Source organism: Augochlora pura, chromosome 7 (assembly GCF_028453695.1).
Source record: "Augochlora pura isolate Apur16 chromosome 7, APUR_v2.2.1, whole genome shotgun sequence".
NCBI classification, from domain to species: Eukaryota; Metazoa; Arthropoda; class Insecta; order Hymenoptera; family Halictidae; genus Augochlora; species Augochlora pura.
In genome coordinates, this window is record NC_135778.1 from 17,297,009 (window position 1) to 17,324,954 (window position 27,946).

Consider the following 27,946-nt stretch of genomic DNA (forward strand, 5'->3'; position numbering starts at 1 on the left):
ATGGCGTGCTAACTGAATGGATCAAGAAAAGAGTACCATCGCAAGCACAGTAGAATGAGGCAAGCTCCACCGTTCGTCGGTGTGACTTATTCCGTTTTTTCTTTGACTGCGAGGGCTACACTGTCTCGGCAATAAATCGCCAATCAAACAAAGTACAGAAAATTTCTATAAGGACCCTTGTTAACAGACCGAGCTGCGGCCCGGAGGTGTGCAGAAGTAGGATCCATTACTGTAATTTGCAAAAAGATCAATTTAGAACTGGAAAAACATAAATTACTACTTCTATAAGATCAACATCAACTTATCTTTTAGTACAACAATTATCACTACATAAATAAAATTAGTAAAATTAATCCAAAGAAAAATCTTTAAGAAACTATGTTAAACTTAACTATTCTTAACTAATTTATAATCATTTATAGTCATCTTACTTGACATGAAATTTGTATAAAATTAAAAGAGAGATAAAACTCTACTGGCTCATTCTAAAAGTAAATTAACAAGTATGTAGAAATGTAACATGAAAATTCAGCTTCAAGCTAAGCAAAATCTTCTTCGACTGTTTCCATATGACCTCGACGTTACATTACAACTTACAACATGTTTCGTGCCAGATTGAAGTTTCTATTCGCGGTGGTCTATCTTCAGTGACCTAAGCCGTACGAATTGTGTTTTTTTCAAGTTCGTACGTTTCCTTTTAAATATTGTTCAGGAAATAATAAATATTTTTCATGCCTTACAATTTGCTGTTCACAAATGTACGTTACAATTTATTTATATGGAAAACGCGAATACAAAGAGACATTATACTATCGCGCCAGTGTATATACTCGATGAATTAGTTGATTGTGTTAGAACAAATGAAAATTATTAGTGAGAAAAACTTTCAAATGTAAATACATCAGAAAGAGAATGGCTGGTGTATTTGATATAGAATTACACGAAGGAGATTCTTCTGTCAATCAAGACGATTCTGATGACGATGTTCTAGAAAACAGAGAAGTTTGTTTCTTTCAGAATTATCTGAATTATTGTTATTAATTCATTTATTTATTTTCTTTTCACCTTTCAGGATGATTATGATCATTCTACAAGTGTCAACACTATTTTAGAGTAAGTGTCATAAAAAATAAAAATGGGTACTGTCAATATGAAAAGTAAACTGGTAATATATTTACAACACAAGAATATACTTGTAAATTAATTTTAATTATTCTTATTTTTTTTAGAAAAGATCATAATCATATATTATTGTTATAAATTTTCCTTTTAGTTCTGATAACTTAGAGAGAGTTCAATTATCCGAAGACAATGTAAACCCTGGTCAAGAAAAAGCTGGACCTCAAGATTTTGAACTATGTAAGATTCTTGGGGCTGGTGGATATGGTAAAGTTTTTCAAGTGAAAAAGGTTACTGGGAAAGATAAGGGCAGTATTTTTGCAATGAAGGTATTTGTAAGGAACATTTTTGAATATTTGTAAAAAGAAAAAATAGTCATAGAATTTCTTTCTCTGATAGGTATTGCGGAAAGCTTCTATTATAAGGAATCAGAAGGACACAGCACATACAAAAGCAGAGAGAAATATCTTAGAAGCTGTAAAGGTAAATATGTAATATATTCTATGAAACAGCAGACAGAGCATCATTTATTCAGTTTATTCTCCCTACAGCACCCATTTATTGTTAATCTAATGTATGCTTTCCAAACTGGTGGTAAATTATATTTAATTTTGGAGTATCTTTGTGGTGGAGAACTTTTTACTTACTTGGACAGAGAAGGTGTCTTCCTAGAAGACACAGCTTGGTAAATACTCAATATTTTATAGGTATACAAATAATTTCAGAACATGTGCTTTGACATCCTATTTGTTATTTATTTGTATTTACAGCTTCTATTTATCCGAGATCATACTTGCACTTCAACATCTGCACAATCAGGGTATTATTTACAGGTACAATTTTTCTTAGCAATAATAGTATGTAATATTATATATTACCTGCATTTAATTGTTATAAATTACTCTTTCAGAGATTTGAAACCAGAAAATATTTTACTGGACGGCGAAGGTCATGTTAAATTGACAGACTTTGGTTTGTGCAAGGAACATATACAAGAAGGTACAGTGACGCACACGATTTGCGGAACTATAGAATACATGTAAGTAGTAGTCTTACTTTGTAAGTGGCACACAGATATTGTCAAGGTAATAGAATAAATTAGTTCGAGTAAAACAATTTTTAATATTAACTTTTCAAATTAAATACAAATTGCAAATTAAGCTAATTGGTTTGAAAATATGTATGTTTTCATTAACGTACTTAGGGCACCAGAAATTTTAACGAGAAGTGGACATGGTAAAGCCGTTGACTGGTGGAGTTTAGGTGCGCTAATGTATGACATGCTTACTGGAATGGTAGGTAAATTATACAAACTGTAAAATATTTTATAAAGAGTTAGTTTACATAATCTTGTAATATTTATAATTTTTGTTTACAGCCACCATTCACAGGAGATGATAGAGACGAAACAATCAAAAAGATTTTAAGGGGAAAGTTATGTCTTCCGGAATATTTAACACCAGATGCGAGGGGATTGATACGAAAATTATTAAAGGTACATAATGCTCATTAAATTATTTGCATAATATTATAATAATTTTCAAACATCTTAAATTAATTGTACTACAATTGCAGAGACAAGTATCCCAAAGATTGGGATCGGGTCCGGAAGATGCAGAGCAAATAATAAATCACAATTTTTTTAAGCATATCAATTGGCACGACGTAATCTCGCGAAAACTTGAACCTCCCTTTAAACCATCATTAGTAAGTAATTGTTATTGTAATATTAATTCTGACGAATATAGAAGTGGACGATAATTAACCTACATGATTCAAAATATTACCAGAAAAGTGCCGACGATACATCACAATTTGATGAACAGTTCACAGCTTCCGTACCTGTAGATTCACCAGTTGAAAGTACTCTTAGCGAATCTGCTAATATGATCTTTCAAGTAAGTATCCAAAAATATTTGTTAACTCATGAATCAATTTAATGAAATTTTATTATCGAACATTTGCAGGGTTTCACCTATGTAGCGCCAAGCGTTTTAGAAGAAATGTACTCACAACCGAGAGTCGTGAATGCTAAAAGTCCTCGTAAAGGTTTTTTAGGCACAGGTTTTAGTGGAAGTCTTCACAGTTTATCGTCAAGATCACCAGATACTCACCTTCGCACATCTTCTCATTTTCGTCCACACAGGTACATTCATTTCCGCTGTTTTTTCTTTTCTTTTATTAAATGAATTTTCTTCGAAATAGTAATTCTGCATTTTCTTTAGGCATCCCATGCTAGGTTCGAATAATGTGGAAGACACGGAAATGGCAGATATAGATCAGCAGTCGTTATAGTCATTGAAGAGACAGAAGTGTGCAAGAAAGCTTTTGTCTTCTGTATTACGCCGGGACAAGTGTTAATAGCATCATTTCTTGGCTATCTTACTTTCTTGCAGTTTAGCGTTACACTCGAAAAATTTAATACGATTTACTTGGGTAGATGCATAGAAAAAAAACAATGAATTTTAAGGCGAAAGGAGTTACATTAATCCAGCAGAGCAGTGGTGCTATACGCGTTTCAAATAATTACGCAGGCCTGTGACTGTTCTAGCATGACTAACCACCGTTTATGTTATGAAAAAGGAAAGTGACATACATATATGTTTTCGTTGTGTAAATATACGTAGATTTTTGATAAGCATTGCAGTTCGAAAGGAGGGGAATGTGCCGTACTTGAAAAGTCTAAGAGATATTTTTGAAGACATGATAATCCATTGTTGCAACGAGTTACCCAACCATTTAACATGTCTGACCTATCAAAGAAGTACGACTTTATTGTTAATGTAAAAAATAGGTCAATGAAAAGAACTAATCCTGTAACAATAATGGTTCACTTGGAATGAAAGTTTAAAGCCAAACACAATTCTTTAATGGTACTTTAAATTTGTTACTGCATTATAATTTATTTTGAGTTGCAACAGTGATAAAAAGTAACCATTTAAATAGAATTGTACGTCTTCGTATAGTGCATAAAAATCATTGGTAATGTCAAGTGTAATAAATGTAACCAATGTTCGAATTTTTCGTTCTCTACCACTAATATCAGGTGTAATTTATTTAAAATCATCTATATGTGTTACTGTATTAATCAGGACAACAGTAAGAAAGCAAATATCGCATTAAGTTGTATTTATATATCTATAATAGAATCAGATGGACATTCTAGATATATTTAACTCATATTTCTTCATACTCAATCGTGATTTGTTTAACGGTAACGTCTCTAACGTTATACAGCAGGAGTCACCTAAGACAAGCTACTTGAATAATATCTACAGCTTTGTAAATATCAAATTGTTTTGTGGGTCACCTCTATCTTTCCAAATACAACTCGCGTATATTAAAGACATTTCGAATATCAACTTTTTTTTACCTTTAAAATTGTAGCTGTTATTCGGGCAACATACCTTAGGAAACTCTCGCTGTCTACATCCTATACTTAAATCGTTTTCCTTTTTAGTGGAAAAGGCAATTAAACCAAATTTTATTGGTATCGTCTTAATATATTATCATGGATTATGCCGTACTTTAATTAATAATTAATCTGATTCCCTTTTAGATGTAATTATGAAAGTGACAATTACACAACAAATTCAAACTGCCCAAGTGTTCACAGCCGACAGCTGGATAGTATTAACTTTTACATAGAAAGCGCATATACGTTCACGTGGTTAGTAAATAAATATGTAAAAGTCTTGTTGATAGGTGATTATGTTATATCAAAGAAATATGTTAAGAGTGAGAATTTGATGGTTTATAAGATACATGCATATACATGTACCTAATAATACATTTATATATATATATATATTACAAATGTTTCAGGGATAAAACGATGCTTTTCTAGATACAAAATGCAGTAAACATTTTACTTGTTACATTTGCTATGTATAATAGATGCTTGCAATGTAACAAGGTGAGTCTCACATTTCCATGTATGTGTGTGCATTTCTTATATTGCGATAATCCCATCGGTGAAATCGAATTAATAGGAAACAAAAAATATCTTCCATCAATATCTCTCAAAAACTTTCCAATTAATTTTAACTATTTATAGGAAATCTACATACTTATCATCTATGATCCTAAAATAATGATTTTCATATATGTATTATGGAATCGGTATATTTTTGGGACATGTATAGTTAAAGTAAGAATGAAACCGCTGTTCGCTTTACCTTGTATTGTCCTGTTTAAAACTATAGACAAATTAATGTACTTTACTTTACTTAATATTTATTCTGTAATTCTTTATTATTATATGTATATGTGTGTGTATACATATATATACATATATACATATATATGTTATCTTTAATCAAAATCTGTTGTATACATTAAACATAATTTGTATACATTAAAGAAAGATAATTATTCTTAAAATCGTTCGATTAATTTCTTTAATATGTCTTTCATTGCTTTTCTGTTTGTTACATTCTCCATTTTTTCTCCCTTTTACAAAATCCAGTATCTTTACTTTTATCGTTCTTTGTTCCTTACTTTCATCCTATCTTCCTGCTTTCTTGTATATACGATATTTTTAAATTACATTTATGTTTACCTTTCTGCATTTTTTCAGACTCGTGTGAATTTCAGTTGTAACATTATTCATATTAAAATAATTGTTGTCGTCTCTGTTAATAATATTACTCCCACTACTATTTTTGTTGTCGCTAATGCTACTACTATTTTTACTAATATCAGTGGAGACTTTGCTACTATTAGTCTTAACGCTGTCTGCGATGGTCACTGTCTGTGTCACTGTCACTGTCACTGCTTTTACGTTTTGTTTTCCTTTTCTTTGTTTTTGATTTTTTCTTCTTGTGTTTCTTGGTTTTCTTCTCGAGTTGTTGCAGTCTTCTGTAATTATTATTTTCAGATAATTAGTTAGCTTTACATTCAATGTACATTTATAAAATAATATCACTTACTTCAACAATTTTTTCTTATCTCTTTTGGACAGAGCTTTCAAAAACTTGATTTCTGTTTGTTCTTCATCATCGGAAACCATGAGATGTTCATGCTCGGGAACTCGTAAGTGTTGTTGTGCATTTAATGCTGATCTATAAAAAATAAAATTTTTATAGAGAATAAAATCTTGTCTCAATAAGATAAACAAGATAACTAAAACATACTTTTTTAGTGCCAAGCCATCTTCTCTCATTTGCTGTACCAGAGTTAGAGCATCAGGTGCAGGTGGTGCTTGAGAATTATTAGCCATCACTACACTCATGGCTTGACTGTAGAGAGGACATTCTTTATCTGCAAGTTTATTATACTGTTAAATCCGTTTTCATTACATCAAATTTATCTTTTAATATTTAAATTTTAAACCAGTTATTATACTAGACCTGTATTTATGTGTCCCCACTTATGACACTTGATGCAACGTACATTACGTACTTGAATTCCAAAAGGCTGATCTCTAATTTCACTGTCTCCTTTGCAATAACTTTCTCTAGGTGCATTATACTTGCGTTGCCATTCAAATTTGTATTCTGGTTCATTATCCTCTTTCTCTCTTTCTTTCTTTGCACCTGGTGGAGGTTCATACATAAAATTTACACTGAGCTTATCCTTGCTTTCCTTACTCAACAGAGCTCTATAACAAATGAAATCGTGGTTTACCATGAAATATATTTGAATTACAATAAAATAATCATCTTACTTATTATTGTGTAAATCTTGTTCTTTTTCATATTGAACGCGTAATTCCTCTTGTTTCTTCTTATACGCCTCGGCTTGTTGTTCAGCCATCCATACCTAAGTAGTAAACAAGATACCTAGTAATTTTGAAGTGAAATATAAATAACCTATCGTATTCGGATAAACTCTATTTTACACATAGGAAGATACATACTCGTTTCAAATTGTCTCGAGACGCAGGATGGAAAAACTTCTTACACATGTAATTATTAAATCCTTTTCCCATCTTGAACTACCAAATTAGTGCGATATTCTCAATTAAATGATATGTATCCAAGTGCAACGCTCGATGCAAAACACGCGCATACAGGTGATCAGGTGATATATGATTGTATGACGTTTATGTATTTCTTCGTTCTAACGTAACCTACTGGACTGTCAAGGAAGGTTAGTATACGCCTCACCATATTGAGCCATTTTTACCTCATCATATTGCGCCTTTTTATCCCCACCATCTTAATACAAGTCTAGCTTCACGTAGTTGGTTTAGAAAGAAAACGGGGGATGATCGAGAGACAGAACGAAAGCAGCGAGCTCTAGTGAGGATCCGCACAGTCGAGAGACCTAGGCCGTTTCATTCATTCGTACTTGCGGTTTCAGTCTTTCGCGCATTCGTTTGCCTGATGCTCCATCTGAAACACTCGGTGCGATATTTGACTTGTACTTCTCGTCATCAGTATACCACCATATGAATGCTATATTTTTCTAATATGTTCTATATAAAAGCAAAGGTTATACCCAGTACAATATAAACGACACATGTCACTATATTCCTATTAAGGAACACAATTAAAGTCCTATAAATTAATAATCAAAGAACGTAGCATAATACCATTTATGATCAGAGAAGAGTAAGACAAAACAAATACATAAACCCACACACTCTTCATTCAAAGAACATACAATACATTTCTTATAGGCTTATACTTTACTTTACAATACCAATAATGATTTTTTAATTTGCAGCTATTAGCTCGGTATCATCTTTGACTCAAAACACATTACAATTCGCAACATTTTTTAAACCCAGAATGATACCGATTGCCCGGGCCTCATCGTGAGAAAGTTGCTGCTTTAAAGATCTGAAGGGAGTCAGAACGAAGTCAGTATTCGCTATGGTTCTCTTTCTTACAACGATGATTCTTAGCTAACATTATACATATAAAGTCATCGACATCACACGACATTGTGAATCGTGACCCTCATTTCCAAGCAGCAAAAGGGACCTTCAACTAAATGAGTGCGTTTACTATTAATGATATTTCTCTACGATTCTTAAACAAACATATTTTTCCTGTTTTTAACGGTATTATTTATTATTGAATTAGCTTTGCGAATCATTCGTTGAATTCTATTCGAATACGGAATTATTGAAACAAGAATATCTTTTGTGTAGTTTGATGGAGCTTCTAAAAAGGTTCAATCAATAATTAAAACGTCTGCAACGGTTGAACTACTTACTGTTTCAGATTCGAAAAATTACCAAATATTCTTCAGACATTCTAAAATAAGGATAAACAGCGTTTTCTGCAAATTATCCGTCGCCACGGTTTTTCGTTAAGAACTCGTAAACAAACACGCAAATTACATTTTCGTAAAGGAAAGAGTTACTTCAAGTAAAGAGCGAAAAAGTAAGTTTATTAATCATACTATTGGAAATGATGATAATAGTGATATCGAGGGCTATGATAGTACACAGTTTCAGTAACCTTTCATATTACTTTTGAATTTCTTTAAAAATAACATTTACACATTAAATTTTGAAATTTGAACAAATAAGTACTTTTCAGAAAAAGATATGGAGACACTATTCACTTACGACATTCATTCATTCTCTCGCCCTAATATTCGGAGCAATGAATTAATTAGCTGAGTTGTTCAACTTGTTAAAATACTGTCTACAAACACATTTATTCAAAACATATCTCAGTGTACATTCAGCATCATTCGAAAATTCGCTGGTAAATATGGTCGATAATTCTAAGAGGTGAAAAATACAAGTTGAACTATCACGTCACGTGTTTCAAATGAAGCACCAGGCGTTCGGATGCGCGAAAAGAGTGAGAACACAAGCGTGGTAGAGGGAGACAAGCACCATTGGTCGTCGGTGTGACTGGTTTCGCCTGTGTTGTGCTGATGTCGACTCTCTTGCTCACTCGCCACTTCCTCTCTTTATCTAAAACTATGAGGGCAGCCCTGCTTAGCTGTGGAGCGTCAACCAATCAGAGGAAGGCAGTTTCTGTACCATACCTCAAATTTTTGAGTTCTTTGCCCCTTGCATGGTACATACATACATATATACAAATGCATATGTGAATACATATTTCTCTCGTAGCGTCGCATTTGAAGAAGTCCCTATATGTATATGTAACTATATATATGTATATATTATGACCCAACTACATATGTATGAAACAGTACATGGTTTGTAATATGTACAATCTTGTAAAAATCCCGTCAAAATGCATGTGATGTGACAAACAATCATCGACCAATGAGAGAAAGCTCTGTGTATTCTCGAGCACCTCATTGTGTTTTTTAATCGTGTCGTGCAGTGCATGCGTGCATCAGCTATCGAACACGGACGGCGAGGAACATCGCTATCTCTATTACCGTGACTAAGGAGTAGGGGGTGTAAGGAGTGGGGCTAGGATGCAGTGTATGTAGTATTTACATTTTACACATATGTCTGTGACGTAAAATGATAAAATGACAGCAACGATAAGTTGAGTAAAGGTGCAGTGTGTAATCAATTTGTTGTATAAATACGGAATATTGAAAGAAAATATAGTGTGTGTATAAAACAATATGATTTCAAGAATCAATGAAGACAATTGCATAAATAATTGATTTGTATTTTCAGGATATCAGTGAAAATAGTTCGATTACGAGTATCAACATTTTCATGCATAAGGTTAACTTCAGTTTAAAGTTCGAAGAGTTTGACAAATTTATTGAATAGAATAGGCATTAGAGGAAGAAAGAAATATCTATCAGAATAGAATTTCAAATGCAATGAAAATAAACGAGAAAAATATGGTAGCTTTTGCGACGTCGGCTACGCCGGTGGATCGGGAAGGTTGGTTAAATAAACGCGGTGAATTGAACCGTGGCTATCAAAGGCGATGGTTCGTTTTGAAAGGAAATATATTATTTTACTTCGATCGGCGCGGTGACAAAGAGCCGGTGGGTATGATAGTTCTAGAGGGTTGTACCATCGAATTGACAGAAGATGAGGAACAATTTGGCTTCCAAATAGTCTTTCATGGTCCAAATAACAGAAACTACGCCCTCGCTGCCGAATCTCAAGTAAAAATTCATTGTTATAATGTTTTATTACCGTTACCTTTTGCGAGATACATGCAATTAATTGCTTTATAGGAATCTATGGAACAATGGATGAAAGCATTAGCATGTGCCAGCTATGAGTACATGAAATTAATGGTAGCAGAACTGCAAAGACAATTGGATGCTGCAGAGGAAGAAACCACTATGGTTGTAGCTCCTTCTCCGTCTCCTAAAGCTCCTCCGCGTCAACGTCACAATCCTTTTAATCGGCCCGAATCTCATCATCGGTCTCAGAGCGTGAGGTCTGCTCGCGGTAGAACAGAGAACGTTCCAAGAACGAGAATCACGTTTCGCGAATTACATACCATGTATGGTAGAAGAATTTTGGCAGATTTGAATGAGTGGAGGCACGCAAGCAAAAACGCGGAGGCTCCTTTGATCAGTCTATAATAAGTAACGACGCTCCCAGTGACATGTAAATTGTACATATTTCGACGAAAAATACGATATTATACTTACGAAACGTTACTAGAATTTCTCATTTATTTTTTTATAATATGAAAATTTGTAACGGAAACGATAACAAAATAACTCGACGAATTGTTATTAAAATATTACAAATAATTACAATTCACTGTATATAATAATAATTTAATGTTTTCACTTATTAAAATAGATCTAACTGAATCTATCAGCCCTGTCATCGAATATTAAATAGTAGATGTGTAGTAATATGTATATTGTACGTACAAGTGGGTAAACAAGACATTTTCAAGCATTCTATCTGTAATGATTACGGTGTAATCGTTTATCAAAACGGAATTTGATACAAAACGAAACCGATGATATATTTTATGATCGAGGTTCGATTTTATTATTGTACAGAGTAAATATAATAAATAGAAAAGATTGCAAGCACCGTTTGAAAATACTTAATATACTCTGTTTCCTATCATTTCACCTCCTTTTTGTTTTATCTGTTAAATGTCTTTGACAAAATCCAAAATGAAGACCTATTTAAATTTAAATACACCTTTCTTTCTCGCGTCTCCAGGCAAGTGTCTAGCACCCAACAAAAGTCGAGCTTTATCTTCCTCTTGCGGGGCAGACTCTTCTTGTGGACCACGTGGCTTAATTTGTAACTTTTGCTTGATGGCTTGACTCAATATAACGCGTCTAGAATCGCTTTTCATAGCTAATAAAAGATCCAACCACGTCCAAGTAACATTATGATACTCCAACGTAGGTATTACAAGCGCAAAATCGCGGACATCTTCTAAATTTTTTTCCTTGTTTCCCTGTAACAGTATGAAATGTTTATTAAGATCTGGTTGCATAAAATTCAGTTCGAATGTAAGATTTTCAGTACATGAATACCTTATAAGATACACGAACTGGTACTTCTGGTATTTTTATATATATGAACAGTTTGTTTTTGTCTGCTCTCTCCTTCATCTTTTCCACGTCATCTCTTCTTTCAATGGGCACGTAAAAGGACGAGTCGCGTTGTGGTGCGGGTGATTCTTCTATTCCTTCTGGATCCCTCTCGGGGAAACAGAATTTCAGCATTGTATTGAAAAACTTTTTTGTCAATCCTACGTCAAAGTTGAAGTTTAGGTTAATCAAAAACAAAGTAGTAGATAGAGAACAAGGATAGTTTACCTATCGTCAGGGGAACCACGTTGATTTCGAAATGTTCCTTGACGGATATTCCGGCCACCGGTGCCTTTTCCCTGCAAAAAACTCTGAGAGCTCTTTGCCTATCGACAGGCATGTTGCTTTGCAATTCTGTAGGCGTCAAAACTTCCGTGTAAACCTGATTTGGCAATAAATTCGTCATTCGGACGTATCCCAGTTCAAGCAAATGCTCGACCGAATCGTCCGTTTTGCTGGTTTTGGTGTACAAGAAATTAGTTAAGATGAGGTCGGCTATTCCCAATTGTCCATCAGCATCCGTCAATCTCCATTGGGCGTGTTTAAAGCAGATTTCGGCAACCCTTGCCATTGCTGCCGGTTTATCTTTCAAAGTGGTGGAAGCTGTAGCAGGAGCAGTGGTTTCTTTATAACAGCTAAACATCACGTCGAGTTCCTCTGCTTTAGCAGCCAGCTGTTCTTTGCATTCGAAGACTCTGGCTTCCAAACGTTCCATCTCGACGAGCAACTCAGGACTGGATTTCTCTGCCAGAGCTTTTTGCACCAGATACGTCTCACGTTCTAGTCGTCTCAATTTGGCTACCAGACCACGTACGGTATTTTGCAGTTGTTGAATCGGTCGCTTTTGGTCTTCAACCGAATGAAGCTGCAATTGAAACCTCATTCTCTGCAACCGTTCCGAAGCTTCTTTTCTCCTCGGTTCGACGTAAAGCAGCAAATTGTTCACGATATCAAGAATCATAGCATACTGCAGAGAGTTGGTGCAAACATCCAAGTCATGATGCATCAAGGTAAACGCGTCGGCTGCCGAAAGCTCTTTCCTTTCCCAAGGGCTGACCTCTTCCCTCGGTGGTGGTGGGACTTGGTCAACAGATCCAACGTCCAAAGCCTGACCATATCCGACATAGAAGAATTCACATTTGCACCTAGAGACAATCCGTTGTAATTGATGTTGCGGTCCACCGCCGCCACCCACAGTTTGACTGACCACTCCGCCGACACTTTGTCCGGAACCTACCAAAGCTGGTACGTCTGGTAAACCAGCAATCACAGTTGAATCTTTTTCCTACAATTCCAATCACTCGATTAAATTGTCGCAATTTCACAGTTTTATCTAAAAGCAACATTTAACTCACCTGAATGTTGTCCAACGTTAACCACATTATATTATCGTCAATATTGTCGTCAATGTTAGCATTTACGGTTGCATAATACTGCATACACTCCAAAGAGCCAACCCAGGTCGTTTTCGTGACTAGTGTTCTTTCCTTCCATACTGGTTGGTGTATCCTGTGCAATATCTCAGCTTTTGCCGCAGATAAGATGACGTAGCCCCGCGTTTCGATGCCTTTTAGTAACACTTGACTGTTGACCAGGGCAACTGAAACGGACGAAGGGTAATTTCTGAAAATTTCAATCGTGTCCGCAACGCGTCCAAAAGGAAAGAAAAAGAAAGAAAAACGATGACTTAGAATAGGAAGTATTGAAAATCATACTGAGCCAATTCTTGTGGAGAACGTCGTCTTGATGGCAAGCTGCCAGCCCACGGAGCTGCTGACCCCTGGTTTGAACAGAAAGGTCGTCGCTGAAGGCGACAGGCTTGTTCGCGGCCTCCGCTATCAACCTTTGCAGCATCCCCACAGCTTCTCCTTGTTGCGGCTTGCTGGTCGACGAAGAAGTGCACGCAATTGCCGCGTTGGGTAATTGAGTAGCTTGCGGATCAGTAGACCTAACGGCTGGTGTCCGATTCTTGTGCGGAGTCGATGAAGTCTCTCTATGGAAGCCTTTCAACGCAGAAGTCGACAGGTTCTTCTTTAACTGCTGAGTTTTGATGAACGAATCGAAAAGAGCGAACGCCACATCCCTGTTCGTTTTGGTCCAAGCCCCCTTCAGATCATGCACGACTAGCCGATGGGTAGGTGTGTCACCACCACTTACGCCGGCGACCATAGCTTCCCTGCCATAACTGACTCGAGCCACACTCAGACAGTAACATTTTTCCACCGGTTGTCGCAGCGACGCGGTCTCCTTGTCTTCCTGAAGAGCGCTCTTTAGCCAGATCTCTGCGTCGCTGAGCTCACAGTTCATGTAGACCACAGACCACTCAGCTCGTGGTCGGTGTATCAGATCGTCGTCAATCGGGTGTAGAGATAAATTATGCTCGCAGCTACAGGCTACCCTACCACCGGTCACCTCGAACCCACGTTGCATCGCGAATGACATCCAATAGCTAACGTGAAACCGATGGAACGCCAAGGTCAATCGAACCTTACGATAGTGTCGGCTGAGTTGTTTTTTTCTCGGTCGGATGTTCTTGAATAGCGGTCCTTTCCTCGTCGGCCTGGTAGCCCCGGACAGAATTAACTTTAAATTCTCGAACCATCTGAGTGTACTGCCGTAAAGCAATGCAGTAGGCGCACTGCTTAAGGTCGGAGAACCGGTCGGCTTCGTCTCCAGAGACAGGCTCGCGTTCAAGTTCTGTGAACGGAATGCCCTGAACGAATCATGTTCCTGGTTACTTGAATACTCGGGTAGTCTGTCCGGTGCACAAGGAATCGCAGCATGGTGGTCTCTCGGATCACCTAAGCAGACCCAAGCTAACTTAATGCTTAACCGTACGTTCGGCAAATGCAGCAACCTGCAGTCATCGTATTTGCTGGCTGTGCGAACGTACACATCCAAGTCTCCTTTTACGATAATTCGCCCCTGTGTCCAATCTAGTGCTAGTCCCGTCCATGTTAATTCCATCTCTTCTGTAGTGTTGTAAGGGTCCAAAGAGCCATGCAATAACACCGTTAGTTGTTTCACGCACAGTGTCTGCCTTCCGTGAAAGGTCAACCGCATCTTGTCCCAGAAGGGTAGCGGAGGACTTGGATCCCGCGACGGGTGTATAATCTTCTCGAAACTGAGATTGCATTGGGCTATCACCGGTTCCCAGCAAGGACCGAACGCATATCTGAACTTGTCGATGTCCCAGTTTAAATCGTGATAGTATTTTAGTGATGTCATTCCCCTCTCGACAACGATGTCGTTCCAGGGCGCGCCAATTTCAATTCGCACGGTACGTCTGGCTCTTGGAGGTGCAAGCGCCTCAGCGCCGGCTAGTCTACCCCACACACTCAAGCTCTCAACTAGCAGCAACGGTTGCGGAAAATCTCTCAGATGCAATTTCCATTCGGCGCATTTCAAGCTTATTCCGCGAACCCAAAGTGCACTGAATTCAAGGCCATCCTCGGGCCAGGGCGTCTCTGCGTCCATCTCTCGCAACGCTTGCGTTGCTCTTTCGGTACCATTGATTGATGGATCGGCCAATGCTAAGATCTCCAGGTCTAACATCGACCAGGCAAACAGCCTCGTCCTAGCGGGACCGGCACGCTGCATCTGTTTCCATCGTTGTACGTAGATCTCCGCGTTCTTCTTATTTAGACTGTCGTATAATTCTTCGACCTTACCTAGTGGCAGCAACAAGTGAGCTCGACAAAGCTCCTGCACTTTAGTATCGAGCATAGATTGCCGCTTCATGCTCTCTTTATACTCGTCCTCCAAAAGCTCATAATTATCTCGCAATCGTACTTCGAATGGGTCGTCGCTCACTTCAAATACCCATTCTTTGATCTGCAATCGTGTAAATTGTTTTAATTATTTTCAATTTTCCTTTCATTCATAAGTAAAACCTGCATACCTTTATAATCAAATCACATGGCAACGTTTCCTCTTTTCTTCTGTTCGAAGAAGAATGAATTTCCTTTAGCCATTTCCTTATACTAAACAATTCATTTTGTATGGCATCCGTAAATTGATGTTCATATGGGAAACAAGCCTTTACTGATTCGATGTTAAGTTCCCACATCTCGTTCCAGTCTAACACAAAATCCTCGTTGCTCTGTCTTTCTGCGCTCACTTCATCGCTTTCCAGCACTCTGATCAACTGGAAACCTTCTATCATGATTATGTCGGCCATATCTAAAGCGATGCGGATGTAATTTAATCTCCATTCTCCCTCTGACCAACGCAACTGGTCCGACGAGAGTTCCAAAAAGTGTTTCGGAGAAATATCTATGGACAAACTGATGCCTCCTGTAGCCAGCACGTCTAACACTCGTTTTCGCTTTGGAACTTTTTCGCCTACGAACGAAATGTCAGTAACCACGAGTCATATATTCATCAACTGTATTAAAATAAAAGATGAAGTACCATCGACGTTGACCTTAGTCGCCGTTGCATCGTTTCGACCTAAAATCGTTCGGAAATCTGCAGACTCTAACCAAAGCTGTAAAAGGCGTAGATGCAAATTCGGACTCCAGGCCAAATTGGTACCGTCCAAACTAATATTAATTGTTTCCGACGTGACGGCACCTTTGCATTTTCTTACAGCCAGGAACGGGTGGACCAACGCTTGAGCGTGTTGACAAATAATTGGCTCGTTTTTGTTGAGAGTAATTGCACTAACCCCCTCGGTAACGGCTACCAATCGTTTCGCATTGTATTCGAAACTTGCTGTATCCAAACGGGTCATTATGGAAACTACAAATTAATCGATGTGTTACGCGACTCGTCGTTGCATCTATCAACCAATACACACTATACGTACACATACGTACGATTATTCTCCGCAATGAAGAACAAATTACAATTCGTGACATTCAGATTCAACTGGATAACATCTTCCGAATTACGATGTTTATCATTCTTTGTTGGCTCAATTTTTTTACTCTTTTGACAACATCTATGAAAAAATGAGAAATGTTTATGGAACCAACAGTTTGCAATTGATAATTGTTCTTCGTAGAGCTTACGTGAGTGCTTCTTCAAGGAATCTGGCAAACTCTAAACTCCATTCAGCTACAAGAGCATCGACAGCAATTCCAATGGCATTGGTACGTGTTGTAGCCAACAGTACACCGATGGATAACGGTGTACCCCATCGATGGGACGTTTCCGAAGTGGCGGTACTGGAGCCGTTTAAAGTACAATACAAAGATTCTACTACCAATTCCGTATTCCAACCTTCGGCCGTGTCTATTAAATTAAACCATTTTGTGTTACAGTTTATTATGATTTAAACGTGTCGCGAAGCTTGACACATACACATTTGCGGGTCGCAGCTGTACCTGTAAGCGTATTCAGGGAATACTTCACATGAGTCACTCCGCACGAAACTTCGTCAACGTCGACCAACTTGACGTGTACAGACGAATCGTAAAGTTCAGTGTTCACTCTGATATCTGACCATGGCAATTTATTTTGTAGGGTTATGCCAGTAACCGGCCTTGAAATTTCGTGATCGGTATTGCATAAAATCGTCTCCCAATCTTTGTGATCATAACTAATCGATAGATTGTGTATTTGCGTAGCAATTTGTAAAATACTTCGATCCACCTGTAAAAGCAACATTATTGGGGAAATAAAAAGAAAAACAGAGATAAAGCAGAGATGTAGAATACAATATGGATAATACCTTTGAATTGATTAATAACGATCGCAACGTCAGAATGGGAAGCTTGCTACGAACGGATAGTCCATCCAAATTTAAAGTAAGATTTAATTCAAAATTGCAAGGCTGGAATTTCGTGTTTATTTGAAGACCCTTCATTGTACCTTCTAAACCAAGTACCATGCCATCTTCTTTGCCCATGATCACAGAAGAAGGGCCTATTTTCAGCATAAAATCCTATAAATAAAAATTCATTTTGATTTGTTCACCAGACAAACGTTCAAAGATAAATTAACATAAGCGAGTGTTTTACTTTTGGAATGAGTGGCGCTAATCGAGTCAACAAATCATTGGAAGAGTCAACGTTCGCGCTCGAGTACGAAGATGCATCGGTAAACGAGCTTTTATCTTTGAAGAAGGTAACCAGATCCGCACCACCAGAACCCTCTGTCTGCATTATTCCGATGTACATTTTCTATAAATTAGATCCTGCTTGATTTTAATTGATTTCCCTTTGAAAGGACAGTTGTTTCGGATCGTCCATTAAGTGCGCTGAACACAAACAGCTACCATTCAAAGCAACGAACAAAATCTTTTGATCGCAACTCCGCGTAATATCGTATCACGCTGCAGTCTAAGCAACGTTCATATAAAAGAGTACAAACGTGCAGGTGTTCGAATGAAAATTACCTTACCTCCACCGAAAGGTTCCCCTGCGCTCTCAACGTAGCCTCTGCCGTACCCGCAAACGATATTTGCGAGAGGCACGCGTCGGATGAATGTCGCAATAATTTCATTGCACCGCCCACAACTGTAGCAGAGCCAAGGAGGGTACGAGCTCCATGGACGACACTACCATCCAGACTCAGACTCTCAGCGCTACCGTTTGCGAGCCAGCCATTACCCAACACTAAAAGACTTAAATTCTCTATATGTACTGCCATAAACTGAAACATTCGGTATCATAATAAAAAGACATGAAACTAACAATCTATAGATGATTTATAAATTCTGTATTCCCTGTAATACCTGTACAAATGTTATGACTATTGGAGGAATCTTTTTATTTCGAAAATCCAATGAATGCGATGGTTTCTTTGGCAAGCATGGTGTCTTCGTTGGTACATCCTTGTTTATACGTACATCTTTCATTATCACAGCTAAAAGTTTTGCTACATCACTACTAAATAGACTGCTCCGTATACTTATTTCCTCCACTTCCTAAAATTATTTTACATGTCCATCTATGTTAGTTTCTCTTAAGTGTAATTTTCTGCAAACATTTACCAGCGTGAATCCATTTTTCGAAATGTTCACGTCCCGAAGTATAAAATAAGGTAATGTAATGTGGCCGACCCTTAAATAAATTTTGTATCTTCTCTTCACCAGCCATGCCAAGAGTCTAGGTATTATCCTGCGAAAAAGGAATGCTTCCAATTTAACCGTCATTTTTGTTGTGTCATCAAATTTTAAATAGATTTAAATTATTGTTAATTTTACCAGGTGAAAATGCAATAAAGTACGAAGCAAACAATAATGAAGACAATTAATCCATTCATTTCGATGGGTCACATAACGTCATAAAGATACAAAGTTATTCGTTCACAATCATTGGAAATGTTTAATTTTCGTCGAATAAAGTCAAACGTAGCAGATAGATTCATTGACAATAGTAGTGGCAGCGACAGCGACAGCAGTACGTAACCTGCATATACCAAATACATATGTACAAATACATGGACACTAAGGACAGTGCCTAGTTACGGTAAGTGCATTGTTACCAAAGATGTAAGGGAAATAAGAGTCTGCCATCTTTATATGCAGTAAAGTACTACTATCTGTTTTTTAATTGGGAACTACACTTGAAATTTGAATTGACGAGTTTCGTCGTCTAATTATTAATTGGACAATTACACTTGAAATTTGAATTGACGAGTTTCGTCGTCTAATTATTAATTGGACAATTACACTTGAAATTTGAATTGACATAAAGCTTTGTCAATTGAAATTTCAAGTGTGATTCCAAATTTAAAAAACAAGTAACAACATTATACTGTGACATAAAGATGGTAGACTCTTATATCCCCTACATTTTTTAGCTAGTACAGCTTTTACATATCTATATGCAGGTAGATTCATTAAGTTTGAAAGGTTGTCGTCTTGTAGCATGGATACACATGAATATCCACCGTGAATTCCAACACTATACATCTATTCATCATGTACACGCATATACATACCAGCTAAAAGTAACTATCGAAATCGAAACTGCGAGAAATGATAGAGATGTCGACAATCGATATAAGTATTCAAATCGTCACAAAAGGACATCAATATATCGATATTACAATCTCGATAGTTTCTTCCACATTTCAAACTTCACACATTTATGTATGTACACTCTACATGCACGTATACATATGCACTTATGTGCATATGTTTTCTTTCTACTGATTTCTGCAATATGTACAATTGATACAAACCGTGTAAGAAGAACTACGTATAATTATCTTGATACTATATATTCTGTAAAATTTGCATGTTTTTTGATAGCAAGTACATTTTATAGAAGTGTCAGTGCTTTCAAGTTAAAATTAAGAGAAACTTCGTAGTTAACCTCTTCGTTGGAGCAATAAATCAAGGTTAGTTCCATAATCTCAAAGCAATGTTCATATTTTAAGATGCATTCAGGTTTATCAGACACTTAAATGTGTAATGTTAATCAATATTCCATATTCTCCGATAAGACATGTTTTCAAAAGTGAAGAACAATTTTGGGTAATTTTTGGTTCCGTAAAAAATTCGAAATAATCAGATATTATGTACACATTAATGATTAAATAGAAAACTAAATGAGAAGTATTGATCTATGACCATTATTTAAATCGATTTTTTTTTACTAATAAAGGTTAGGTTTGGTATCAATGTTATGTAAAACACATTGTATTTCAGCTCTTTAAACTTTAATCTACTATCAAAAAAACGCGTGTATTAGAAAAAGGCAAATTATTATAATCGTTGCTATTATTGTACGTATTTTTTGTTCAGTAAGTAAAGAATACATACGTAGTATGTAACAAAATAAAAATTGAGAATTGAGTAAACTAGATGCAAGTAGCAATATTATAAAAATCGGAAAACAATTGGGTAAATTTCGATTATTGAAAAATACGGTAGATAGTGTGGACTAATGACATTCAGATTACGATCGAATCGACATGAAATGACAAGCGAGAACACGAACCGGATTTCAAAGTATTAGAATGATTTGAATGTACGAATGCGTTGCGTACACGTTGGCCGGAGATACAATAAGACACGGGACACATTTTTGATGTCGTTCACGCGACAACGTTGCCATGCGAGTATCGATTCGATGAGTTGGTCGCGGGTCGCGGTCGCGAGTCGCGATCCGTCGAAACGGCTCGTACGTCCGAGTCTCTCCGAGAATTAGCGAACCGACGTGCGACTTCCAGAAGTTCTGAGAATTGAACCACAATCTCCACGAATTGTTGTATATCATTGTTTCATCAGAGTTAAGAAACATTGAAACATCAATCGAAAATTGGATAATCATGAAATTGGAGAAAGGAGAACGTACAAAAGGTATGAAATCGTAGGGGAGAGTGGTGAAGAAAGTATGGGAGAGATCAGCAGAAGAAGGAGAAGAAATACCAAAAGAGAAACGGAAGGAAGAGGCTGTTGGATAGGGGCTGAAAGGTTGGAAAAACGTTCGCTGGAGAAGTGGTCCACGAGGGGTTGACGGCGAGCACTGATGCGAGCGCTGACCGAAGGAAGCGCTCGTTATGCGAAACGAAAGCACGAGAGGCATTTTATCGAGATGGTGCTCGGCCGAGAATGCGTTCGTCACGCCGGAACGCAGGAAATATAGACGCGTGCATGGACTCCAACTTCCTCTGCACCCACAGCAAGTGATCGGTTGGATCGTAATTCTGGTGGTCGGGATAAACACGTTCGCGGTGCTGACGCCACAGCTCGAGCCGAGCTTGCGGCCTATTCTTTCTTCTTTGATCGCGATCATTTTTTTCGCGCATTTTTGCTCCCATCTGACCGTGCTACTGTTGGACCCGGCGGACCCTAGGGTCAGGGCTCAGCCAGCAAACAAAGTTCTGCCAGAGTTCGACAGAACCAAGCACGCTCGCGTGATCGAGAACGGCCGATGCCACCTTTGCAACATAACCACCGACAATAAGAGGACCAAGCACTGCTCAATATGCAACAAATGCGTCGCTCGATTCGATCATCACTGTAAGTGGTTGAATAATTGTATCGGAGCTAGAAACTACTCGGCGTTTCTTATCTGCCTGATATCTGCAATCCTGGCTAGTCTGTCCGTCGCCGGGCTCTCCGCTACAGAGTTGACACTGTCATTTTTCTTTAACCGGGAAGCAGACGTCGATGTCAGGATGGAAAACGCAACAGCTGCTTTGCCTCGAGCTGCTCTCTCGATTGCCCCCGTTTCTGATACGTTCTCCATCTTTTTGATCTCCACGATTGGAATCCTCTCGGCGATCGCTGCTATACTCCTGATTCATCTGTGTTTTTTTCACGGATACATTGCGTATCTTGGCTTGACTACGTACGAATACGTGCGAAATAAACGCGCGAAACACGCTGCCACGGCTACTGCAACTGCAACCGCTGTAGCTGCAACAAACGCTGCAACCGCAACTGCAACTACCACAGTTACCAATAATAACAATGGAATATCGAATGTCGATGTAAACGCGGTTGAGATCAACAGATTTCCGTTGAACCAACATGATCGACCCAGACTAGCAACAGATTTGCGACCTCGCATCCTCGACAGACGTACAGACTCGCAGGAGAGCGATTTAGATACAGCAACGATGGAAACGAGGGTCCATCCTCGAAACGATCAACGAAAGAACTTTCGGCTTTGTTTCTCCTACGAGATCGAGTCAATCGCGAACGAAGCCTCGATAGAATTCTCATCAAGAGGTCCATCTGGAGCGAAGCGCAACCAGTCAACCATTGTGTTCCGAGACTCGGTTGATCTCGTCGGTTCGTCAACACCTTCACCGGTCTCTTGTTGCTTCGCTGCCGCTAATTCGTTGGCCATTCGCTGTCGATCCACCAACAAAGCCGACAGTGCTAAGAAAAGGCAGGCAACCGGTAACAATGATTCCGTCGGTACTGGTCAGCCGACGACCAACTCTTGTGAAGCTGTTGAAAGAATAGGAAAATTTCTCAGAACGTACTTACGAAGGAGCGGTCGACGACGATCATCTAATTCAGACGCTGTTCGTTCGAGCAAAACCAAACCAACTTCTGCTCAATCACAGATCAGTGCAAGTCCAAAAGAACGATCGCCCATGTCCAATACCGATGGCGATCTCCACAGAGACGCCTACGTCAATACTGACATCGATGCCGATGCTGACGTCGTCCATGTCACAAAGTCTGTCGACGGCAGTGGATTGCGAGCATCCGTAAAGTTCCCATCGCGTTCGACAGAACGTCATGTCGAGCAGATTCCAATCTCTCAGCCGAGAAAATTATCGAACTTATCAACTTTGAAGAGGTCCACGGGTCACGGTCATGCTCGCACCCGACGTACATGTTCCTTCCGGAAAAAGCCAAGGCTGAAAATGAACTCGCGCGTGGCTCAATCCATACAACTCTCGCCAATCTTAGAATCGGGCTTATCGAAACCCGCGTCACCACGTTCACCTCGATCACCACTTTCCCTTCGGTCTCCCTGTTCTCCATGTTCCATCCAGTCGCCGCGATTCGCGCGTTCATCGCCTCCTCGGTTCGATCGGTTTGCCTCAGCGTCATCGGGGGTTTGACTTCCGAGTCGCAGCCTTTCTCGATCGCTTATCCTTTCGTTAGATTTGTCGCGCATCGAAATGTTTCAATCAACTGCGAGACTGTAGAGCGTTTCACCTGTTTTACGTTTCGGTGCTCCGCGTGTATATTGACGCGCAATTTCCCTCGTAGATGACATCGGTTACAGCGAAACCGTTCTCGAACAATCGTACCGACAAGTCCACGACTGAAAACGTCTGGGAAACTGTGTTGGGATCCCCGCGTTACGTGGTCGCACCAATGGTTGACGCCAGCGAACTGGCCTGGAGATTGCTGAGTCGACAGCACGGTGCTCACCTTTGTTATACACCGATGCTTCACTCCTCGGTCTTCTGCAGAGACCCTAAATATCGGCGAGAAGCTCTAGCTAGCAGCGGGGAAGATCGGCCATTGATCGTGCAGGTAGTTCGAGGAATGCCGACTCAATAACAACGATATTCGATTGTGTTTTTCTTTATTTATCATTTCTTTGTCATTAGTTTTGTGGTAACGAGCCGAACGTGTTGCTGGAGGCGGCGCTTTTAGCTGAGCCTTACTGCGACGCCATAGACATAAACATAGGTTGCCCTCAGGCTATTGCGAAACGCGGTCGCTACGGTGCCTTCCTACAAGACGACTGGGACTTGTTGCGACAAATCGGTGAGTAAAATCGTCCCTTTAATTTTCAATGAATCATTCTCCAACTTTCTATCTTTTTTGTCTACAGTGAGTACTTTGAGTAAAGGACTTCGAGTACCTGTGACCTGCAAGTTGCGAGTATTTCCAGAAATTGAGAAAACGATACAGTACGCCCGCATGCTCGAAGCCGCAGGAGCGCGATTACTCACGGTGCACGGACGTACAAGAGAACAGAAAGGACCGTTGACTGGTTTGGCCTCTTGGGATCATATTAAAGCTGTCAGGTACTATTTCGATCCTCAATTTAAATAAGATCCGTCTGCCCATTGATCAGCTATTGAACTCGATTCCATATACTTCGAAACATTAGAGAAGCTGTGACGATTCCGGTGTTTGCCAACGGCAATATTCAATGCCTACAAGATGTTCAAAGGTGCATAGAAGAAACCGGTGTGCAGGCCGTGATGTCAGCGGAAGGAAATCTTTATAATCCGTACATATTCGAGGCTTGTTATCCTGCTAGCTGGGAACCGGCGATCGAATATTTGGAATTGGTGGAACGGTACCCGGCCCCGGCTTCTTACATCCGCGGTCACCTCTTTAAATTGTTCCATCACACGTACGTATTGTCTTCTTTGATCCGATCTATTCAAACTTTGGTTCTGCATTATCCCCTATTATCGCCCGAACGATGTATCCAACATTATTTTAACCAGAGAGTAGACTTTCTTTACCAGAAAATAAAGAAGAAAGGGAAAACTTGGCACGAAACTCTACCATGGAATCATTTAGAAGCGTCGTGCGCGCTTTGAGAGATCGTTACTTGCCCTACCACGAAGGCCGTCTTGCGTGGCACGAACAAACCAACGGTATGGTATACATGTTGTAAACACATCTGCCAATAAGAGATAGATGTTATTCCTTTCCGTTACAGATTACAACTTGAAGCTACCACCATGGCTATGTCGGCCTTACGTACGCAGTTCCCCAGAAGAAAAAGAAACGTCGTTGTCAACTTCTGAAACGGTTAGTCTCCTTGGCATAACTAATTCTTGTCCTCTCACCTAATTCTATAGTAATCTATAATCATTGTGATTGTTGCCTATGCCCGTGTAGGACGATACTGCAAAGAGAAAATTCACAGACGAAGATGGAAATGAAGTATCACGGAAACGTTTGAAAAAACTTAGACGAATCGCACGGCGTCCCAACAGGCCAACGGTTGTCGTGAAGAGAGGGTCCAATTTGTGTGGTGATTGTCCGAATCCTGTGGTTTGTAAAACACAAGTTTAGATTTTATCGATTAGAGGAAACTAGTACATGATTTGATTGATTTGCCATTTCTTTTCTCACAGGGTTTCAAATGCGTTTACACGTTGTGCAGGCAGTGTTGTAGAAACAAGTGTTTCACAGAAAATTTGGATTGCGCCGGACATAGGAACTTAACTAAAACTAGAAGACAGATGGCAATAGATTTCGCTGCGAAGAGAAAAACTATTGACGATGCGATATCGCTTTGCGAATAATAAAGAAACTACGTGAAAAAAATATACGCGTTACGATTGTGTTCTCGTACGTAGTATCATACGCGAATAAAAATTAGTGTAACGTTTCATTGATCACATCAATGTTAGGAAGGCGGTCTTGTAACAAATAACTATTTTTATTTACACGTTACACTATTTTACAAAATACTTTTGATGCACCTCATCGATCACTGAACGACCGTTTCAAAAAGACTTATGTTTCCAAAGTTAGTGTCAACGATATGAATTCGACTAGCGCAATAATCTTAAACAGTCCAAGTCGTTGTTGCGATTAGCTTTGTCAATAACGAGTACAGAACGTTCTTCTTTTCTTCGTTGATTAGAGTATCCTTTTGTGTATTTTCACTGAACCAATGTTTCTTGTTTACGAGTAGAAGAATCATAAGCATTGGCAAATGAAGCAGTGAAAAGCGGAACAGCTTTCGCGAACTTCCACTGTCAGAGTGCTTATAAAAATTTCGTGCTACAAAAGGAGAAATGATGGTGATGTATACGGATGTATAGGTAGAATCAACATTAATATATCGTAGGCGTACCTAAGTAAAGAAAATAGACGTTCAGGGGTGTCGATTCCAAAGCAAACCACCAGTTGGTAACGTCCAACACGGGCGCTAAGTAGGAAAGACCCGTTAATATAACAGTATAACGTAACGCTGTTTTACGGCATAGATTGGGATTCGTAACAGCCATCATTCTGTAACCAGCTCGAGAGTAATCTGGCCGTAAGTTCCACGATAGAGCGTTGAAATGAGGAAACTGCCATGCGTATAGCATACCAGACATGATCCAGGCACCGGGTAACGCTATGTCACCAACACAAGCTGCCCAACCCATTAGCGGTGGTATCGCCCCAACTATATAGACAAGGAGCGTCTTTCATTAAAGTACAATCAAACGATTTCTAATAAACTTGTTTGAAAGCTACCATAAAAGGATACTCTATCACTGTCAAACTTACCAATCGATCCTACCCAAGTATTCAATATACTAACTCGTTTCATGGGAGTATAAATTAAAGTATAGAGAACCAGATTGGCTGCTCCCAATGCCGCAGTGAGACCGTTAACTTCGCTATACAATAGAGATAATCCGCAAACACCGGATATTGTTGCAAACGTTATTGCATGTGCTGGCCTAAAGGAAAATTTATTTGAAACCAATTTCATTGATACTAAGTTTACCACTATAGTATACATACGTCAAATGACATCTAACTAATACTCTGTTTTTTGTTCTGGACATTTGTGCATCAAAGGGAACTTCAAAAAATTGATTGATGGCATTTGCTGTAGCTGAAACCAATCCAGTTCCAACAGAACATGCTGCGAACGTATAAGGATCAAAGGCTCCAGGGGCTAATATATATCCTGCCATGGTAGTTACAACAACCAGTGCTGCAATCAATAAACTCTATGTATACCAGGATGAAGTAAAGATAGAAGTTTTATGTATGTGAATATTACTTACATGTTAACCTTATTTTAGACAACATGAGGCAATGCTTGTTCAGTTTGTCCAATTCCAGTTCCACATACTTCCATTCTGGTTGTTCCTTTCTGACACACTCATCTTTTTGTACAACTATAAATTCATTTTTATCTACAAAAGGTTTTCCTATACCATGGATTGATGTTAATCTGGGAGAAATTACTTTAGATTGACCATTTTCTGACGCAGTTATACCACGTTGTTTTGGAAGTGAAGGCGACGTTTTTACAGCTGCCGCAGCCTCCTGTGAGTACTAAAATATATTTGCAATCTATTTATCCCCGGGTCTTTAAATTTTGTGAAACATTATAGGGGAAATGACATGTGTACCGTTGCAACAGGAAGTCTCAACATCTGAGAGAAACATGATACGTTTCGAATTGTTCTGATCGAGTGGAGTACAAATATCATGTTAGAATTGTGTAATACTATAATCAATAATATATTTCCTCCATCCTAAAAGTAAAGAACTTTAAAAATAAGCGAAAAGTTGCCACATAAATAAGAGTACATACAATCATCAGTCACACATCAACTAACCAAATAAAGACAACATTGTCTTATAATTATGTCTTCGAAATAGAATATCCGACTTACATTTTGATAAATTCTTGACTATTATACATTTCACACCATTGCGTAATAAAAACTAAAGGAACCGCACATTGCTTTTTGATACATTGGAAAATGTCACTAGACCATCGTGGTTTTCCCTTTTCCAGGCTTTTGCTTAAAAGCCAGTGATCAAACGTGGTTAAGTTGTGCATACGGTTATACGTCCATGTAGTGAAGCGACATCAAACGATAAACGTATGTAACGTTTTCGTAAACGAATCTTGTACACCTAACAAAATTTGGATAGCAAGTGAATTGGTGAGAGAAATACAATAATGAGCCCTTGTGAAGCTGGCTCACCACATTAACAGATTTTAATGAAACAATTAAAAAATTGTTCTTTAATTGTCTAAGATTGCTCACCAATTAGTTTTAATTACTCACTTATATTTTTCGAGAAATATTCAAAAAATTTGTTGAGACGTCTAGTAACTTTTATGAGAGACTACTGACTTTTGAAAATACGAAATTTCTAAAATGATACATCAAACGGACTGTACAACCTACCAAAAAATTGCTCTTTTTCTCTAAACAATTGCTCAACTTACCACGGGCGATAATTTTATCACTAAATAATGAATTTCGAACAAAAATAAATAACTAGAAGCACGTGTCGTTCATGGTT

The 27,946-nt window shown here is 38.5% G+C and overlaps 7 protein-coding genes across 17 annotated transcripts; 4 read left to right on the plus strand and 3 right to left on the minus strand.

Moving 5' to 3' along the window:
* Positions 1-491: 491 nt before the first annotated feature.
* Positions 492-5,692, plus strand: LOC144473648 (ribosomal protein S6 kinase beta-1). 4 transcript variants are annotated; one of them, XR_013494622.1, is made up of 15 exons: positions 492-1,002; positions 1,073-1,113; positions 1,274-1,448; positions 1,519-1,602; positions 1,671-1,804; positions 1,890-1,952; positions 2,030-2,158; positions 2,324-2,414; positions 2,498-2,614; positions 2,695-2,826; positions 2,910-3,017; positions 3,087-3,265; positions 3,345-3,992; positions 4,679-4,789; positions 4,945-5,692. XR_013494622.1 is itself a non-coding variant. In XM_078187717.1 (13 exons), exons 1-13 carry the CDS (start codon positions 913-915, stop codon positions 3,412-3,414), a joined length of 1,413 nt encoding a protein of 470 aa, XP_078043843.1. In that variant the 5' UTR covers positions 492-912; the 3' UTR covers positions 3,415-4,231. The 4 variants fall into 4 exon arrangements, 2 of the variants coding, with proteins under 2 accessions (XP_078043843.1, XP_078043844.1); XR_013494621.1 differs by having other exon boundaries at positions 4,679-5,692; XM_078187717.1 differs by lacking the exons at positions 4,679-4,789; positions 4,945-5,692 and having other exon boundaries at positions 3,345-4,231.
* A 146-nt stretch (positions 5,693-5,838) lies between these two features.
* Positions 5,839-7,201, minus strand: LOC144473650 (corepressor interacting with RBPJ 1). The gene is made up of 6 exons (XM_078187719.1): positions 6,980-7,201; positions 6,788-6,882; positions 6,471-6,721; positions 6,255-6,381; positions 6,051-6,182; positions 5,839-5,979 (listed from the first exon to the last, which is right to left on the minus strand). Exons 1-6 carry the CDS (start codon positions 7,049-7,051, stop codon positions 5,847-5,849), a joined length of 810 nt encoding a protein of 269 aa, XP_078043845.1. The 5' UTR covers positions 7,052-7,201; the 3' UTR covers positions 5,839-5,846.
* A 113-nt stretch (positions 7,202-7,314) lies between these two features.
* On the plus strand, positions 7,315-11,032 carry LOC144473651 (sesquipedalian-1). Of its 7 annotated transcripts, XM_078187721.1 has the most exons (7): positions 7,315-7,469; positions 7,792-8,065; positions 8,295-8,456; positions 8,616-9,107; positions 9,381-9,617; positions 9,689-10,134; positions 10,207-11,032. In XM_078187721.1, the coding sequence occupies exons 6-7, from the start codon at positions 9,841-9,843 to the stop codon at positions 10,561-10,563; spliced, it is 651 nt and encodes a 216-aa protein (XP_078043847.1). In that variant the 5' UTR covers positions 7,315-7,469; positions 7,792-8,065; positions 8,295-8,456; positions 8,616-9,107; positions 9,381-9,617; positions 9,689-9,840; the 3' UTR covers positions 10,564-11,032. The 7 variants fall into 7 exon arrangements, with proteins under 7 accessions (XP_078043847.1, XP_078043851.1, XP_078043852.1 ...); XM_078187725.1 differs by having other exon boundaries at positions 8,616-9,615; XM_078187726.1 differs by having other exon boundaries at positions 8,616-9,561.
* Hob (bridge-like lipid transfer protein family member hobbit) lies at positions 11,015-19,128 on the minus strand. Its single transcript, XM_078187716.1, has 17 exons — positions 18,982-19,128; positions 18,701-18,905; positions 18,488-18,614; positions 18,230-18,421; positions 17,896-18,147; positions 17,514-17,675; positions 17,225-17,437; positions 16,878-17,145; positions 16,563-16,785; positions 16,368-16,492; positions 15,961-16,290; positions 15,449-15,891; positions 13,263-15,381; positions 12,903-13,147; positions 11,776-12,832; positions 11,491-11,708; positions 11,015-11,411 (listed from the first exon to the last, which is right to left on the minus strand). The coding sequence occupies exons 2-17, from the start codon at positions 18,757-18,759 to the stop codon at positions 11,127-11,129; spliced, it is 6,318 nt and encodes a 2,105-aa protein (XP_078043842.1). The 5' UTR covers positions 18,760-18,905; positions 18,982-19,128; the 3' UTR covers positions 11,015-11,126.
* A 483-nt stretch (positions 19,129-19,611) lies between these two features.
* Dus1 (Dihydrouridine synthase 1) lies at positions 19,612-25,197 on the plus strand. The gene is made up of 9 exons (XM_078185628.1): positions 19,612-19,842; positions 23,186-23,455; positions 23,533-23,692; positions 23,760-23,955; positions 24,042-24,290; positions 24,395-24,540; positions 24,606-24,697; positions 24,788-24,943; positions 25,027-25,197. Exons 2-9 carry the CDS (start codon positions 23,186-23,188, stop codon positions 25,195-25,197), a joined length of 1,440 nt encoding a protein of 479 aa, XP_078041754.1. The 5' UTR covers positions 19,612-19,842.
* On the plus strand, positions 19,867-23,179 carry LOC144472490 (uncharacterized). Its single transcript, XM_078185627.1, has one exon. It carries the CDS (start codon positions 21,007-21,009, stop codon positions 23,032-23,034), a length of 2,028 nt encoding a protein of 675 aa, XP_078041753.1. The 5' UTR covers positions 19,867-21,006; the 3' UTR covers positions 23,035-23,179.
* Positions 25,198-25,315: 118 nt separating the features above from the next.
* Cox10 (Cytochrome c oxidase assembly factor 10) lies at positions 25,316-27,311 on the minus strand. Of its 2 annotated transcripts, XM_078185630.1 has the most exons (7): positions 27,304-27,311; positions 27,037-27,162; positions 26,686-26,950; positions 26,417-26,612; positions 26,177-26,352; positions 25,755-26,072; positions 25,316-25,681 (listed from the first exon to the last, which is right to left on the minus strand). In XM_078185630.1, exons 2-7 carry the CDS (start codon positions 27,115-27,117, stop codon positions 25,464-25,466), a joined length of 1,254 nt encoding a protein of 417 aa, XP_078041756.1. In that variant the 5' UTR covers positions 27,118-27,162; positions 27,304-27,311; the 3' UTR covers positions 25,316-25,463. The 2 variants fall into 2 exon arrangements, with proteins under 2 accessions (XP_078041756.1, XP_078041755.1); XM_078185629.1 differs by lacking the exon at positions 27,304-27,311 and having other exon boundaries at positions 26,686-26,959; positions 27,037-27,156.
* Positions 27,312-27,946: the final 635 nt, after the last annotated feature.